Source organism: Lissotriton helveticus, chromosome 4_1 (genome assembly GCF_964261635.1).
Source record: "Lissotriton helveticus chromosome 4_1, aLisHel1.1, whole genome shotgun sequence".
NCBI lineage: Eukaryota > Metazoa > Chordata > Amphibia > Caudata > Salamandridae > Lissotriton > Lissotriton helveticus.
The window spans coordinates 1,254,765,533-1,254,783,225 of NC_136063.1; the positions used below are offsets into that span (position 1 = coordinate 1,254,765,533).

Consider the following 17,693-nt stretch of genomic DNA (forward strand, 5'->3'; position numbering starts at 1 on the left):
ACCTACTTCTAGAGTAACTGGCTTTGAAATCTCATTTACGATAGGCTTTCCTGAAAATCCAAGGGAAACATTTCTTGAGCCTGAGAGCGGAGCCCCTGGAACTTCGGCGTGACTAATTGTGGTCCTACTTGCCCCTGTATCAATCAAAAACTTTCTGTCTTTCCCTAATACTTGACTATGAACATAGGGACCTTCTTGATCTACAGGTATCTCGATGAGAGGCAAGCCTACCTCCCTCTCTAGGCTGTTTCATGAATACTGCTGGTACTCTGGATACTCAGACTGTGCATACTGGTACATCTGCGATGTAACATGCTGTGTTGCAGCAATAGGCTGCGGTGCGGTAACTGTCTGTGGTGCATTCTGTGGCTGAGGAATCTGTGAAACTTGTTCTTGTCTAGGCGGACGTGGTCTTTCTTTAGTCTTACCAGTAGCTATGTTGTGTTTCAGAACTGCACACTCATTTATGAAATGACCTGGCTGTTTACAATAATTGCAGTTCCCTTTAACGGGAGCTGCAGGATGACTGGCTTGATTCGGACCCCTCTTCTGACTGTCTTGAGGAACAGATTGTGCAACTAGTACTTTCATTTTCGTGTCTTTCATACGTTTTCTTTCATGTTCTTGCTCTTCCCTGATTCTATTCTGGTGATATTGAAGCATTTGCAACATCTGGGACGGGGTATTAGCTTGCCAGGTACTTTCGACTTTCAGAACACGATTTTTAATTTGTGGGCTTGAATTCTCGACTAATTTAGTAACAAAAAGATGAGGGTATGACTCACTACTTGTCTTGAGGCCACTGTTGATGCTAAAGCATTTTTCAAACCTAGAATAAAAATCACTAATATCCTCATCTTGTTTTTGTTTACAGGCTGAGATTGCATCCCAGTCTTCTTTTCTAGTTGTCAATAATCTGGGTAAAACTTGTATTAATAATTCTGGTAATTCTTTACATTTATCTCCAAGACCGGTACCTGGTACTCGTGCCTTGTCTTCAGCTTCTAGAACTGTCCAATCGATCTTTTTCTCTCCCACCTCCCATTCTTTTTCCTTTAGCTTTTCATACACCCCTGCGGGCAGCAGAACCTTTAACATTTTAATTATGTCTGGATATGTGTATTCTCCCATACGGAGCATGTCTTTTAATTCTCTATGGAACCCTGCTGGATCTTTGTCATGACAGGGAATTAATTTCTTCATCTCGAGGAGTTCCATCTTTGTAATTGGAGTGTAAACAAACACTCGCTGCATTTCGCCACCCGTTCCTTTAACTGGGTGGACTTCTCGTAACGGATTCTGTCTCTCCATGTAAAATGGTTTACCTTCTGGAGGTGAGACATGAACAAAATGCGGGTTCAGAAACGTTCTATATTTGTGGCGCTGTTCTAGAATGACACTAATTAAATCGGTACCTAGACCTTTCCATCTATACTGGAGTAACTCGTTCAGGATATCATGTAACGGACCTGGATCAGAGTGCTGACCCTCATACAGAGTAATGAGGTGCTGGATCATATACATACCCACCAGTCGTTGTTCGGCTGGGGGCATTTTCAGAAACATTTGTGCCACTATTTCGTCTGGAAAAGTGGTAGAATCAGTAATCCATCGGACTGCTGATCGGGCTAGTTCTTGTTCATGCATGGTACTTAACTCACTGTAACCGATTCGTGATTTCAGAATGTGATCGGTAGCTTGGAATACTTGTTCTAGAGAACCTTGTTCTGGTGCTGGATGATGGAAAATAGACTTGTGTTCTAGGCGTAAATGGCGATCTGGAAATCTAGATTTTCCTACATACGCTATTCTGGCGGGATTCTCGTCCTCTACCTCTTCAGTATCAGAGTTACTTTCTTTCTCGCTTACTTGTGCTGCTTTACGTTGTTCGTGTATCTTTATTATTTCTCTACGGATTTTCTTGTACATACTCTCCATAGCACCGACGGTCTTGTGTTTACCCTCGGCTATATTATCACTCCACCTTGTCAGGGTTTTCATTTCGGCCGGATCTTTAGACAGGTAATCTTGTTCTCTTATTAGACAATTGATCAGAAACTTTAATATCATGAGCTGGATCTCGGCTTTCCTTTGAGACATGGCCTCGCTAATACTTTCTGGATCATCCCCTGTACGCATGAAACGATATATTCTGTCTAGATCTTCTTTCATATTCGGTAAGGTGACTAGATACTCGGCCACCTTTCTTACGCGGAATGAATATAAAACCATATTATCCTCGCCTGGGACTGGATCATAACAGCATTCGGCAAGGGATTTTCTTATTTCTGCTACAGTCTGATGTCTGGGCGTACGCTGTGACGCTTGTGCATGTAATTCGGCTAACGTTAAACGCTTGTGTGGCGGCGGGGTTTGAGGAGTACCTCCCCCTGCGGCCCCTAAACTGGAGTCTAGGTCTACTGAGGCTCTTCGTCCTGGCAGAGTGGGAAATGGAAATGCAGGCTGGACTTGTATGACGGACTGGACCGGGGGTACCGTAACAGGTACTCCGGTGTCTGGAGGAGCGGGAAGTGCCTGATTTACAGGGACTGGTGGAGCGCGAACGGGATTTGCATATTCTGGGACTGTGTCGTCCAAATAGGACGAAATAAAAATATCAGCTGCGGTCTGTTTGTGACGTAGCTTGGTCGGAACTAATGGTGGCGGGAAATTACTGGATGCCTCTGGGGTCGCTTTTGGCAAGCCCTCGGCAAGGAGAGGATACATACCCCTAATAAGGGCATGCCTCTGTCTGTCTGACTGTTCGGCTTTGACTTGTTCACCCATCTCGATTAGTTCTTTTTCTTGTGCTCGTTCTAAGGATTCTCTACTTAATTCTGACTTTCTGATTTCCTTTTCAGTTCTTTTATGAGCTTCTTTGCGCCATAACTCGATGGCATCTTTCTGTGACTGTCTGGCTTTCTTTTTCCATAATGCCTCTTCTACTCGCATGATGCACTCGGCATCCCATGTACCCGATACGGGCCATCTATACTTTTCTTCTAACTGTTTGGTATACTCTACCCATAAATCTAGATACAATATGGCGCTTATGCCATGCTTCTGATACATAAAATGACCTGGACTGTCCCTCGGCGGAACAGGAACTGCTTCTTCTAACAAACCCTTTCTAGTTTTTAGCTGACGTAATCTCGAAAAGAGAGACATTGTAAACTTGAATCGGAACACAATACAATACACGAGAAACAATAACAATTTGGAGAACAATTCAGGCATACCACGACATTGGAAATACATTGAACAACATCATAACATAACAGTTCGGACAGAATATTACCTGGAATACTGAAAACAGAAACACAAGAATTTCTCGAGAACGGAACAGACTAGAGTTACTGGATGCACTGCTGAAACAGTACGGAACATACCGGTCCCATAAAGGGACGCATCAAGACCCGTATCCACCTAGGTGAACACTTCGTTTGTGAGTCTGTGTACCACCAACCCACGGACCAGAGTCAATTTAGATTGACCCTGTCTAGATACTACCCCAGTAATGGTACTCACCGGGCAGCAAGAACGGAAGCCTCAGACTGGACTGGACTGCTACGACGGACGACGAACTTCGGACTTCAGTTACGGGTGGGCCTCCGGATACCTCGGACCTTGGACTCTTGGCTTAGGCTCTGGTCGGGACTCGCCGCGTTCCTCCACCGTCTCGTTTGGATGCTGGACCGCCTCCTCCGTCTCCTCCGTGGGCCTGAGGGATACTTGAAGCAGAAATATCTGCCGGTGCACAGAAGAGTTCCGTCACGACTGCAGAGGGTCAGGGGGTCGGCGTGGCTTCACCGACGCGTGGGGAAAGGGCAAGTCCCTATTCGGGCGCCATTATGTGGTAAATAAATAAATAATACCTCTCTTTTTGACTAGACATATATCATAACAGATAGCTCAATAAATAAGAGTCAAGATTCGAGGTAGTAGGAGTTTTTGCAGGTTTAATACAGCATAAGGACAGGAACAGGACAACCTGCATAGGAATAGGATGACAGGGCCCAGCAGCTGCTGGGGCTGGATCTGGGATGAGCGCGCTGACTTTTAATAACAATACATGAGCATATATACATAACGCAAACACATAGCATTACATTGCAGTAGGCGTAGCAGTGGGTGGAGCAGAAGGCGTGACGCGTAGCAGTCGCGAAAGATAAGGGGGAAAGTAGGTGTAACTGGGCGTATACATAGACATGTGATGCAAACGTAACAGAATATGTCATGAATGGGGCGGAAACCATGGAGGGGGCTACCTAAGGAGCCGGGACCTCTAACCTGATGGTGCGCGCAAACTAGCAATGACGTATCACTAGGAGAAGCTGGGGGCTATGAACTCTGTGCTAGGAGCAGAGACTGAAGTCTGGAGAGTCAGGGCGACATGTACCTAAACAGTATCTAGTATCTGATGTTTAGAGAACATGTTGATATAAACTAGAAGTTAGGAGGGGAAAGGCTAACTTGATTCTAAGACTGGACCATGCATTATTCTACATGTAGTGCGTGATGAAGAATATTAAATGACCATTAAATGCAGTATTTCTCTAACGTGGAGACGTGAAGGCTAGACAATGACGGAAACTATTGATGCAGTTCAGTAGCTTAGGAATGCAGAGAAGGAGGACTGAACTGATAACTGGAACTATAACATACTTTTGGCAGACTCAGAGACTGAGCCAGGCTGGGCCGGGCACTGCGAGGCAGGAAGTAAGTGAAGGGTCGAGGATACAGGTGGGGGCTGTATCGCTCCTCAGCGAGGCTTCAGGAGACAGGAGCTGAATCTGGTGTCCAGGCCCTTTTGAGGCCTAGAAACGGGGACTTTACAATAGAATAACGTGCACACTGAGAAACGTGGCAACGTAGCTTTACATAGGCCTGATATTCGTAGTATTCACGAGGACTGGAAACTGGCATACTAGAGGTGGACACAACTGTAATTGCGTCATTAATCGAACATGGGGAATGCATATGCATATTTAATCATGCACACATAACATATTATGGATGACACGTAGGGACACAGAACATGGCAAAATTTACTTTTCCACAGGTCTACTGCATATACTAGTGATTAGAGTTATCTCTATATACATAGGGAAGGGATACAAATGGATATACTCTAAGAGTCACATAGGAATGGTAGAGACTACAAAGGTCTACTGCAATTACTAGTGATTAGAGTTATCCCTATATACATAGGGAAGGGAACCGAGTGGATATACTCTAAGAGTCACATAGGAATGGTAGATAGTACACAGGTCTATTGCATATTCTAGTGATTAGAGTTATCTCTATATACATAGGGAAGGGATACGAATGGATATACTCCAAGAGTCACATAGGAATGGTAGAGAGTACAAAGGTCTACTGCATATACTAGTGATTAGAGTTATCTCTATATAGATAGGGAAGGGATACGAGTGGATATACTCTAAGAGTCACATAGGAGTGGTAGAGAGTACAAAGGTCTACTGCATATACTAGTGATTAGAGTTATCTCTATATACATAGGGAAGGGATACGAGTGGATATACTCCAAGAGTCACATAGGAATGGTAGATAGTACACAGGTCTACACATATACTAGTGATTAGAGTTATCTCTATATACAGAAAAGCAGAGTTCCATTAAGTGGGGTCGGAGGTGGGATGCAGCGGCTTCCTCGCGCTGAGTGGCCAAGCAAATAAAAGTGTCCAACGATCTTCCTTGTGTTGTGTCTCTGCGTTACTCCCCACACAACAGTGGACAGTGTTTGCTTAGAATTCTTGTGTGTTGTTTCTGTCTCTGATGTGGAGCCACCTCAAGTTGTAATAACTGCAACGAGGATGTGTAGGACTAAAAGTAATGAAGATTACCGGTAAGTAATCGGGACATTAGCAATGATTTTGTCTGACAGGGTGACCATCCCACTCACTAAGGTTCGTGTCAGTCTTCAACTCCATTACACTCCCGGTGTTAACAGTGGGACATGCAAAGGTTTTTTTTTCCACTGACAGTGTTATAGACTTCTCAGTTTTCTACAAAGTTTGCAAAGTTTTGTGGTTTATCATTGCTCGACCAGAGGTTTTTCTGCTATAGGAGATACCTGTCAAAACGTAGCAAGATCATTTTCACTCTGATCAAATCTTCGGAAGCTGGAAAATGTACGAAGAGTTTTTGTTTTTTTAAGCTTTATTTATTGAATATTATTAGGGTGTAAACACAGAAACATCAACAATTGCGACACATATTCAATACTGGTATATTGCGATCATCCTGTCCCGTACCCCCCAAACCCCTACAAATCAGAGGTAAAAAGGCAAAAGACAAATTTAAAAGGAGAGAAGCATGAACACACCCTTCCACCCTCGTGTTGACTACCACTCCGAGAGGAAGGTATTGTTATATCTCTCTGTAGTTTTCTGTTAATTTCTCAATGGTTTTCGCTTTGTTCATTAAAACAATGGTAAATAAAACCTGAAACAGTTTTTGTGTGGTACCAAGACTTTGAAAACTACTTTGTACATAAAGCGATCTGTTAAAGGCAAATTCATTTTGAGACTGATTCCCGTCTTTGTTGTGATCCCAGAACCCTACTGACGCGTTTTCGAGCTTTTATTGTGATACACAGGTTATCCAGGTGAAATAAAACACTTGTATATATAGAATGTTTGAAGATATTATGCAAATATATAAATCTGCAAATATTGATAGTACGCTTTTTCTTTTTTTAATACTTTTATTACATGGGTATTTTATTGTGTTTTTTACAGACAACCCAGGCGAGGCCTGTTAACCTTAGTGGTAAAACAAACCTCAGAGCATGCATGACTGAAGTTCCCGCAATCAAATCGACTTCTTCTCTCATACCTGCAGCCTCCTGCACAGCAAATTATCACAAGATGGCGCTCTTTAGCAGTCAACCAACAACTTGCATTTTCACCGGAGTCCAGTCAGCATCCGACGTGGCAGGAGCGGCTTCTACGGCTTTGAAAGGTGCACATTTGATAAACTCCAAGTCTGCGGGACCAGAAGACTTTTCATCTTTGAAGCGAAGTTGTTCCCAAAATGATACTACAGCTAGAATCATACCAATTTTCAAAACCAGGTTGCTACAAATGTCCCAAGTACGCACCAAAACTATCGATAAAAAGAAGAAAGTAAGCGTATCACAAAACGCGTTCAACGTGTTATCCATCTCTGAGAAAGAAAACACATCACACAACTCGGCAGTTTGCATGCATGTCCTTTCACAGTCGCTGACATCGGATGTGACCAGTGCAGCAAAGCGGAAAATGAATGAACATAAAGATATGTCACCAAAGAAAGTTTTTAGGCCGCGTTTCATACATAAAGATAGGCATGGCGCCATGCCATTAAAGAACAGTGCAGGTGAAAATCATACAATGATGGACCATTCTCTCCAAGAGTCTTCACAGCAAGCACGTCAGAACACATTAATCACCGAAGGTATGGTGAAAGTAGAAGCTGTTAGCCGTCATCTGAAAAACAAAAACAGTCGATCTAAACCTCCGAGCAAGCACGCTTTGGAAACGAATCGTTTTGTTGAGAAGAGTGCCCAACCTCAAAAGTTGTACTTGGACACAGAAATGGCAACTCCACAAGTGGCTTGTCGCAATAAAACACAGATTGGTGAGGAAACCTTACGAAGTAATATTAACATTATGGATCCAGCTGTAAGCAGGTCTGCACAAAAGCCTGATGCGAACGCAACAAAGAACCACGCCTTAAAATTAGAAAAAGAATTTACCATGATGGCTTCTAGCCAGTGTGTTCAGTTCAATCATCGAAGTGATCAGGTATATTTGAAAATCCCATCTGTGTTTACCTTTTAAGACTTTTCTAGATGTTTATGACAAGAAATACCTCTTTTATACCTGGCAGTGATTCCTGGCAGGCGTTAAAGCATTTCTCACAGCCTGTGAGGATCATTAGGTCGAGCCTAGCGCAGCGCGCTTCTGCTGCTGTATGGGGAGGCTTCTTGTAAGCACTGCCAACTTCCTAGAGACTTCTCCGTGTTATTTTGGTCACACGCACTCATTTTATTGACCATTTCGTGTAGCTTTCTGTTGGAAAGTGGGTTATTGGTAGGGGCAAATGTAGCTCTGCCACTGGCATTAAGGCCACTAACACATGATAGGACTCAGCATAGGTCTTAGAAAATTATTCCTTTGCTCAACCCTTGGTAATGTGGCTGCGATCAGACAGGCTTAACTTCAAAGGCAGGTATGTAAAGCTTTTAAAAACACAATTTCAGTAAATAATCAAGACACAACACAAAATAAAAATCCAACACCGATTTATAAAAATAGGTAATATCTTTATCTTTTAAATGACACCAAAACGAAAATAATCCACCATAGAGAACCAGAGATATGAATTTTTAAAGATTAGTCACTTTCTAGTGCTTAGAAACCAACAGTGCCCCTTAAGTCATTTCGTTTTCTCTGTCAGGGACACACCTTCATAAATTGTTCTGAAGAATTCTCACCACTGTAGTGGGCCGCCTTCTTCAGCAAGCGGGGTCCAGTTAGAACACCTTCCTGGCGTTCTGCTTGCGGGTCCCAAAGTATCCAACACACAATCCAAGGTTCTGGAATCTCCAAGAGGGTCCTTAAAAGTGTGAAACTTCAATTCCGCAATCCACTTGAACAAAACCCTTACAAATCCACTGGTACTCCAGGCTTGTGGGGCTGTCCAGGTTAACCTGTAGCTTGCAGGGAGTTCAGCTCTTGAGTCCTTTGGCAGAAAGGTAATCCACAGGGCTGCACTTTTCCTTGGTACAGTCTTCAGAGGTCAGGCCTTAGAGTTCCTTGCACAGCAAAATCTCTTTCAGCAGGGCACTTCTTGCTTCAGTAAGTTTCAAGCAGCAGATCTGGAGGGCTCTGCCCCTCTCAGATACTTATTCAAAATTCTCTGGGTCAAGCACCAGGTCACTGCTGACCAATGAGAGCAGGGCAACTCCTCATAGTTATGACCACATCCTGTAGAGTGTGGCATTAGTTTGTCCCAGAGTGCATCATTCTTCCAAATCCATAATGGCTGATTTCCCAGCAAGGAGGTAAGAGCTGGTTAAACATACCCCCGTGGATGGCTTTTTTCCATGGACTCTCCCCCTACCATCTGCACATACCTTCCTTAAGCCTAGCTGTGACTCTGGGTCAAGACTGTCAGAGTGGACTGAAACCCAGGCCTCCCCTCTGCCTTTGAAGAGCATAGTCTAGGCCTCCACCTCCTGGCCTGGCATTCCTTTAGACCAGCACACTGCCCTCTCAGCAGCCTGGCCAATCCACTTAACTCTGACCAATCAGGGCATACCACTGAAAGGCTGAATTTGGACTTACAAACAAGAAAGTCTCATAACTTCTTGTGTGTACACTTTAGGAGAAATTCAACTATAAAATATTGTTGGATTTACTACTACCATTCTGGGAAGTCTTTGAATGGTCCGGCTAGTCCTCTCCTATCAATATTTATTAATCAACCACTTCCTACCATGTTAACCTATGGGCCATGGGGTTTGCAATGGGGAAAATGACTTGGGTCACTTTTAAAGAACCAGGGCTTATAAAACCATATTTAATAAGTATTTCCCTGATTTCTACAGGACCCCCACCCCCTGTGCAACTAGGGGAGACTTCAGGGGTTCTGAATCTGCAGAAATCATGCAGATTATCCTTACCCAATTCTTCTAGCATCAAAGTCGAATTTGAGCAGCTCTTAAACACACTGTGGGGAGTGAAATGTAAAATTTCACTTTACCCAGGCATATAAAACTCATTTTATAAGGGCATACCTTATAGATAACTGACACCCCACCCCTGGGATACCTAGGGGTGACCCTGGGGGTCCCTATTATGCAAACACATGGTAGGTTTTTCATTTTTAAGGGCCCCTACCCCTCAAAGTCGAGTTTGGGCACAATTTAAGGTTTAAAAGCTGTCCTGGCCACCAGGGATGCTTTTAAACTGACCTCAGGCTTCAGCACTGCACACATGCTAGTGCATAAAATCTGCTGGCCTCTAAACTGCCAAGCCCCCAGATACTGGAGACTTCTTGGTAGTTTCAATCCCCTGCCCTCTTACATACTAGGGGCTTATGGGGTAGGTCATACCAATTACAGGGCTACCCCACCATATCATAGTATACCCTAGTGTATGTTGGGTGTCTTAACTGCATTCTAATGTGTTCCTTTTAGCTTGGCACTGGCCCTGGGCCTGGTTAAACAGAGCCCAGGGTCAGTCAGAGTCAGTTAACACCAGTTCCAGCCAGCAAAAAGTTGGGGGGTGCCCAGGGCACAGGATGACTTTGCAACATAGCCTCCCCCAAACGAAAGGTGATGGGTTACTAACCTACACCCTGGTAGTCCTCATCGGCTAAGTGGAAAAACCTGGAAAGTCCATCTGCATTGGCATGGGCAACCCCAGGTCTGTGTTCCACTGTAAAGTCCATTCCCTGCAGGGAAATGGACCATCTTAACAGCTTGGGATTCTCCCATCTCATCTGCATGAGCCACCTGAGAGGCCTGTGGTCAGTTTGAATACGAAAGTGAGTCCCAAACAAATATGGTCTCAACTTTTTCAGTGACCACACCACAGCAAAAGCCTCTCTCTCAATGGCACTCCACCTCTGCTCTCTGGTAAGAAGCCTCCTGCTAATAAAGGCAACTGGCTGGTCAAGGCCCCCTTCATTTAGCTGTGATAAGACTGCCCCAATCCATTGCGCTGAAGCATCAGTCTGAACTACAAAATCTTTTGTGTAGTCAGGGGCCAGTAACACTGGTGCTGAACACATAGCAGCTTTCAGAGTGTCAAACGCCTTCTGACATTCTGGGGTCCAAATCACCTTTTTGGGCCTCTTTTTAGAAGTCAGTTCTGTTAGGGGGCCCCACAATGGTCCCATCATTTTGAACACACCTTCTATAGTACCCTGTCAGTCCAAGGAATGCCCTGACCTGAGTCTGGGTAACAGGAGCTGTCCAATCCAAAATAGTTTGGATTTTAGCTGGGAGAGGCTGTACATGGTCTCCACCTACCAGGTGGGCCAGGTACACTACAGAACTCTGCCCTATTTGGCACTTGCTTGATGAGCGCATCCTAGACGCCGTGAACTCCACGGCTCCACTGAGCAGTTCCAAGACTTGTGGTAGAAGAGCTAGGACTGCTCCATGGTTCACACCAGATTTACAGCTGGTAAAATCGGAATGTAAACGGCTGGAGCGCAGTTGGAGGTTGACATCCTGTTCTGGGAGTAAGGTCTGCTACAAATTAGCTATGAGGAAATATCAAAAGCAAGTGTGAGGGGCCAAAGCTGCCTACTATCACATTTGGATAGAGGAGGTGGAGAACTCCTCGAAGGAGCTGTTTAAAATTTTTAAAGAAATATCCCTGGTACCTGGCGTGAATTCCCAGTCTACCGATCCTATGGGGGAATGTAATCGAGTGGCTGAATTCTTTGCTGGCAAAGTAAAGAGTATGTATGCCTCTTTCTCCAAACAGCCGGTTAGTAGCCTTCAGTTCATGGAATCACTGGGATGGAGAGGTTCGGCAGAGAGGTTGGAGCACTTCTGCATTCCTCCATCTGAAGAACTGCGCAGCATCTGTCGTAGTGTAAAATCACTCTCCCCGCGGGACCCTGCGCCCCCTAGGGTGCTTGCTGAGGGCTTGGATGTACTTGAACCCCTGTTCAGATATGTACTTCAGGTCTCCTTTACCTCCCAGCAGACTGGAAGAAGGCTATAGTCCTGCCCATTAGGAAAAAGCCTAATGTGGGTATGGAGGTTTTTGAAAATCTAAGACCTATATCTCTTCTCCCTTATTTGGCCAAAGTGGCTGAGAAGGTTGTAAAACGTCAGCTGGTGGAGCACCTGGAGAAGGCTGAGATTTTACATCCCTCTCAGTCGGGCTTCCGGTCGGGGTTTTCGACTGAGACGGCCCTTCTGAGAGCTACTGAAACATTGAGACAGGGAGCAGATGCGGGGCACACCATGGCACTGGTGATGCTAGATCTTAGTGCCGCTTTTGACACTGTAGCGCACTCTATCTTGCTACAGTGTCTTAGCGATGGTGGTGTCACCGGGTCTGCTTGGGGTTGGCTAAAGTCCTTCCTCACAGGCCGCTACTTCCAGGTCCAGCAGGGATTTGCCCGCTCTACTGAGCTGGCACTTGACCAGGGGGTGCCTCAGGGCTCTGCCCTGAGCCCCACTCTATTTAATTTGTATATGGCCCCCCTGGCCCGGGTCGTCCAGGCGTATGGAGTGGAGTTGGTATCCTACGCCGACGACACCCAACTGCTGTTATCCCTATCTCAAGGCCCGCAATGACAGCGTCCAATTTTAAGGCCTGTATGCAGGCTCTGGCGAATTGGATGGACTCCCATTACCTAAAATTGAATGGCTCTAAAATGGAGGTGATGGTGGTGGGCGGGGAGACCAGCAGTTGGTCAGCCGAGTGGTGGCCGCCATGTTTGGGTCCCACCCCGGTACCCTGTGAGGAGGCTAAAAACTTGGGGGTATGGGTTAATCCTACCCTTTCTTATGAAGGGCATATCCGCCGGTTAGTTGGGAAGTGTTTTGGAGTCTTGAAGACCTTAAATAAAACGCTTGACCTCCTGCCCTTGCCAGCCAGACGGACCATGACTCAGGCCCTGGTGACCTCCCGGATGGATTATGGGAATGTTCTATTCCTGGGGGCCACCGAGAAAAGTTTGGGGCGGCTGCAAGTTCTGCAAAATTCTGCCGCACGGTTAGTTCTGCGGCGGCCTAGGAGAGCAGCCTCCAGTCTGGCCCTGGATATTCTGCACTGGCTGCCGGTCAGGTAGAGAGTGCTTTATAAATGCCTCCTGATCTGCCATTGCATTGTATGGAATAGGGCTCCTTCTTACCTGCAAAACTTGGTGCATAAATATGAACCCTCGAGAGCTCTTCGCTCGGGAGGAACGGGCTTGCTGGTGGTTCCTCGAGTGAAGAAAGCAAGAATGGGGGGGCGCTCTTTTAGTGTGATTGCGGCACGGAGCTGGAACAATCTCCCTTTGTAGATGAGACTAGAAGGCGCTGAAGTCAAATTTAGAGCATTGTTAAAAACTCATCTGTATAGGATGTAGGGTTCACGGAAGGGTGGGCAGTCTCTGTTATTGTTGGTTACTTTTTTCCTCACTAGCGCGGGGACACGCCGTGAAGGTGTTACCAGGCGCTTTATAAGCTGTTTTATTATTATTATTATTAATAGTCAGGCCTGCCTGCTGCATGGCCTGAAGCACTTCCCTTAGGTGGTTAAAGTGAACCCCCAGGTAGAACTGTATACAGCTATATCATCCAGGTAAGCTGCACTGAACTGTTCCTACCCTGGACAAGACCTTGTTCTCCAACTTTTGGAAGGTGGCAGGTGCATTCTTTAATCCAAAGGGCATTACCTTGAACTAATAATGTCCCTCTGGTGTGGAGAATGCTGACATCTCCTTTGCTCCATCAGTGAGGGCAATCTGCCAGTAACCTGAGGTCAAATGAAAAGTACTCAGGTATTTAGCAGCCCCTAACCTATCAATGAGTTCATCAGCTCTAGGTATAGGGTGAGCGTCCGTCTTTGTGACTGCATTCAAACCTCTGTAGTCCACATAGAACCTTAACTCTTTGGGTCCCCCCTGAGGGTTAGGTTTAGGTACCAGTAGCACAGGCCTGGCCCATGGACTCTCAGACGGTTCAATTACCCCCAGCTCCAGCATCTGAGCAACCTCAGCTTTAATGCTGGCTCTGACATGGTCCGACTACCTGTACAGTGTATTTTTGACAGGTAGGCTGTCACCAGTGTCAATGTGGTGCACACACCACTCAGTGATGCCTGAGGTCAAAGAGAACAGGCCAGCAAACTGCTCCAGCACCTGCTTACAGTCTCTGTGCTGCTGGTCTGTCAATTTGGGAGAGAGTACAACTCCCTCCACTAACCCATCTTTCGCACATTAGTGGAGAGGAGGTTGGGCACAGTCTCAGTTTCCTCCTCCACACCCTCATCAGTGACCAGTAAAATGGTCATGTCTGCCCTATCATGGTGGGGTTTCAATCTATTCACATGCAGGACCCTGTGAGGGTTCCTGGGGGTGCCAAGGTCAACCAAATAGGTAACATCACCCTTCTTTTCTAAGATTGGATAGGGCCCACTCCACTTCTCATGGAGGGCCCTGGGAGCCACAGGCTCCAACACCCACACCGACTGTCCTGAAGTATACTCAGACATAATAGCCTTTTGATCATACCAGTGCTTCATGGGCTCCTGGCTGGCCTTCAGTTTCCTGTTTGCCTTGTACATGTACTCTGCCATTCTAGATCTCAGGCCTAGCACATAATCAAGCACATTGTCCCTAGCTTCTTTAAGAGGCTTCTCTAAAGACTCTCTTAGCAGGCACAATGCCCCCCTCACAGGGTGTCCAAACACCAGCTCAAAAGGACTGAAATCAACCCCTTTCTGTTGCACCTCCCTGTAGGCAAACAGTAAGCATGGGAGGAGAACATCCCATCTCCTCCTGAGTTTCTCTGACAACCCATTTATCATGCCCTTCAGGGTTTTGTTGAATCTCTCAACAAGACCATTTCCTTGTGGGTGATAGGGGGTGGTGAACTTGTAGATGACACCACACTCATACCACATAGCAGTCAGATAGCTGGACAGGAAGTTTGTGCTCCTATCTGACACCACCTCTTTTGGAAAACCCACTCTGGTGAACACATCAAGCAGTGCTCTATCCACTGCAGGTGCATCAATGGTTCTAAGAGGTATGGCTTCAGGGTATCTAGTAGCATGGTCAACTACCACTAAGATATACCTATTCCCTGATGCAGTAGGTGGGTCCAGGGGACCAACAATGTCCATCCCCAGCCTTTCAAAAGGAACCCCAACCACTGGTAGTGGTATTAGGGGAGCCTTTGTCTTGCCCCCTGCCTCGCCACTGGCCTGACAGGTGACACAGGAGCAGCACAACTCCTTTACCTTTTCAGACATATTGGGCCAGTAGAAATGGTTCAGGTTCCATGTCTTTGTCCGTCCCAAATGTCCTGCCAAGGGGATATCATGACCCAAAGTCAGAATGAACTCTCTGTACTTCTGGGGCACTACCAATCTCCTGGTGGCCCCCTCCTTGAAGTTTCTGGCCTCAGTATAAAGCTGTCCATCTTCCCAGTAGAGTTTGTGAAACCCACTGTCATCCCCCTCCTCTCACTTAGAAGCAATCCGCCTCAAGCTCTCAAGGGTGGGACAGTCACGCTTTCCCTGACTGAACTCCTCTCTGGAGGGTCCACCTGCTCCTGTCAGTTCTGCCAAATATGACAGCTCTGGCAGGGATGGAGTCCCTCCCTTCAGAGGCCAGATCCTCCCCATCAGAGTTAGATTCTTCCTGCACCTCTGGAGTTCCCAGGGCTGGCTCACCAGGCACAATGCCCTTGTCAGTGGATGCTTGGCCCTTTGTTCCAGGGTCCAAGTGTCCAGCCCCTCCCTTCTGGCTAGTCTGTGACCTAGTCACAGCACTAACCCACTCAGGGAGCTCCAATATTTTCATATGGAGTCCGCTAGCCACCTCTGACCACGCGGAGGCTTCAAGGTCATGCCCAGTAAACACTGGACTGGGAGCACCCCTGACACAGCTACCTTCATAGGGCCTGTCATACCTCCCCATTCCAAATCCACCACAGCCATGGGATGGAGTTTGGTAGTGCTGTCTGCATATGTCACCGGGTGAAACTCACCAGGTAACAACCTCTCTGGTGGCACCAGTTCTTCCAGGACCATAGTTACACTATCCCCAGTCACTCTGAAAGCCTCAACCTCAGTCCCATTCACTTTAGGCCTCTGCCTGTACTTGTCCATGTTTGGAGGTAAGGCAGCAAGGGTGGCAATACTCACCCCACCCAGGGACACTAAGGTTGCTTCCACCACCTGCCTGTTCTGTATACCACCCGCCACCCCTACACTGACACTGGCAATCCCTGTGGATACCCCCTTAGGGGGGAGCTTCTTGGTGAAGACAGCTTCTCCCTGCTTATGCCCTGGCTGGTTACAGTCAAAGCACTTACCCACCTTTGAAGGATCAAATAACCTACCAGGCTTTCCCTGAAACCCCCTCCCGTTGAATTTAGGTTGGCTCGGGCCCCCCTCCTTGTGCAGGTTTTTGTGGGTCTTTGGAGGACTCCTTAGGTTTTTGACCTTCATTTCCCTGGGCTTTCCCCTGGGAAGGGACCGGTCTTCCTTTCTTCTGGTCACCCCCCTGATTCTGAATGGAAACCCGGGTTCTCTCCCACTCATCAGCTGATTCCCCCAGCTCTCTGGGGTCTGTCAGCTTAGAGTCCACTAGAAACTGGCGTAACTTCTCTTCTGCACAATGAGTCAAAATGTATTCTTTCAAAAACAAACGATACAATCCCTCATATGTGTCAACTTTGTTACAAACAATCCAGCCTGCCAGTGCCTTTACTGAAACATCCACAAAGTCTACCCAAGACTTTGAACTCAATTTCTGCGTGCCTCTAAACTTCACCCTGTACTGTTCTGGAGTCAGACCAAATCCCTTGACTAAGCATGCCTTCATCTACTGGTATGATTCTGCATCCTCTCCCTTCAGGGTCAGGAGCCTATCCCTCCCAGCTACTGGAATCAACTCCCACAGGAGGGCACCCCAATATCTAGAGTGGACCCTACTCATTTTAAGAGCCCTCTCAAAAGCTGCTAGCCACTTGTCAATGTTATCCCCCTCAGTGTACTTAGCTACTATGCCCTTGGGAAGTTTAGGTTCAAATCTACCACCCCTGGGCATCTCAGCATTTTCTTCACTTTCGCTGCCACCATTCCTTTTCTCCTTCTCCCTATCCCATTTTCTCTTAGTCAATTCGAATTTCTCCTTCTCCAAGGCTATCAACTCTAATTGAGCCAGAAGCTGTCTCTCTGCAAGGGACAGTAGTGGTACATGAGTAAGGGACCCTTCCCCACTCCCACCACCACCTTGATTCACCTGGCTAACACTAGTCACAATGGGAAAGGTCTCATCCTCACCCCTCTCTCGGGTGAGGTCGGGGGGAACATCTTCCCATCCCCTTGGGTTCTCCTCCGCTGCCCTGGCCCAGGCCTTTAGGGACTCAAGCAACCCTGCCTTCCTCATCTTCTTTGCAGGACGCAGCCCCCTAAGCCTACACTGTTCCCTAACATCCGCCATCTTAAACTGGGACAGTTTAGTCAGGTCCAGCTCCATGGTTCCCTAGTTTTGGGTCACAAAAAACTAGGCACAATAGACTTAGAACAATTTGGAAAAATCAAAACAATGGATTAAAAACAGTTTAGTCCAAATTCGAAAACTAAAGCTCAAAAGGTGTTTCTTAGGCAATTTAGAGATTTTAATAATCTTAAATTATTCTCTGAAAGATGTACTTTTCAAACACAAGTCCTCATCCACACCGCTGAACACCAAATGTTGGAAAGTGGGTTATTGGTAGGGGCAAATGTAGCTCTGCCACTGGCATTAAGGCCACTAACACATGATAGGACTCAGCATAGGTCTTAGAAAATTATTCCTTTGCTCAACCCTTGGTAATGTGGCTGCGATCAGACAGGCTTAACTTCAAAGGCAGGTATGTAAAGCTTTTAAAAACACAATTTCAGTAAATAATCAAGACACAACACAAAATAAAAATCCAACACCAATTTATA

The 17,693-nt window shown here is 46.3% G+C and overlaps 1 protein-coding gene across 10 annotated transcripts in view; it reads left to right on the forward strand.

Moving 5' to 3' along the window:
• C4_1H18orf63 (chromosome 4_1 C18orf63 homolog) overlaps window positions 1-17,693 on the forward strand; it is a 1,754,940-nt gene that overhangs the window by 1,462,347 nt on the left and 274,900 nt on the right. For 9 of the 10 annotated variants that reach the window (XM_078687809.1, XM_078687806.1, XM_078687814.1 and 6 more), the window contains one exon: window positions 6,765-7,811. The exons of the other annotated variant lie outside the window; for it this stretch is intronic. In XM_078687809.1, coding sequence (XP_078543935.1) covers window positions 6,765-7,811 — 1,047 coding nt within the window. The remainder of the gene's footprint in view (window positions 1-6,764; window positions 7,812-17,693) is intronic. 10 annotated transcript variants of the gene reach the window in all.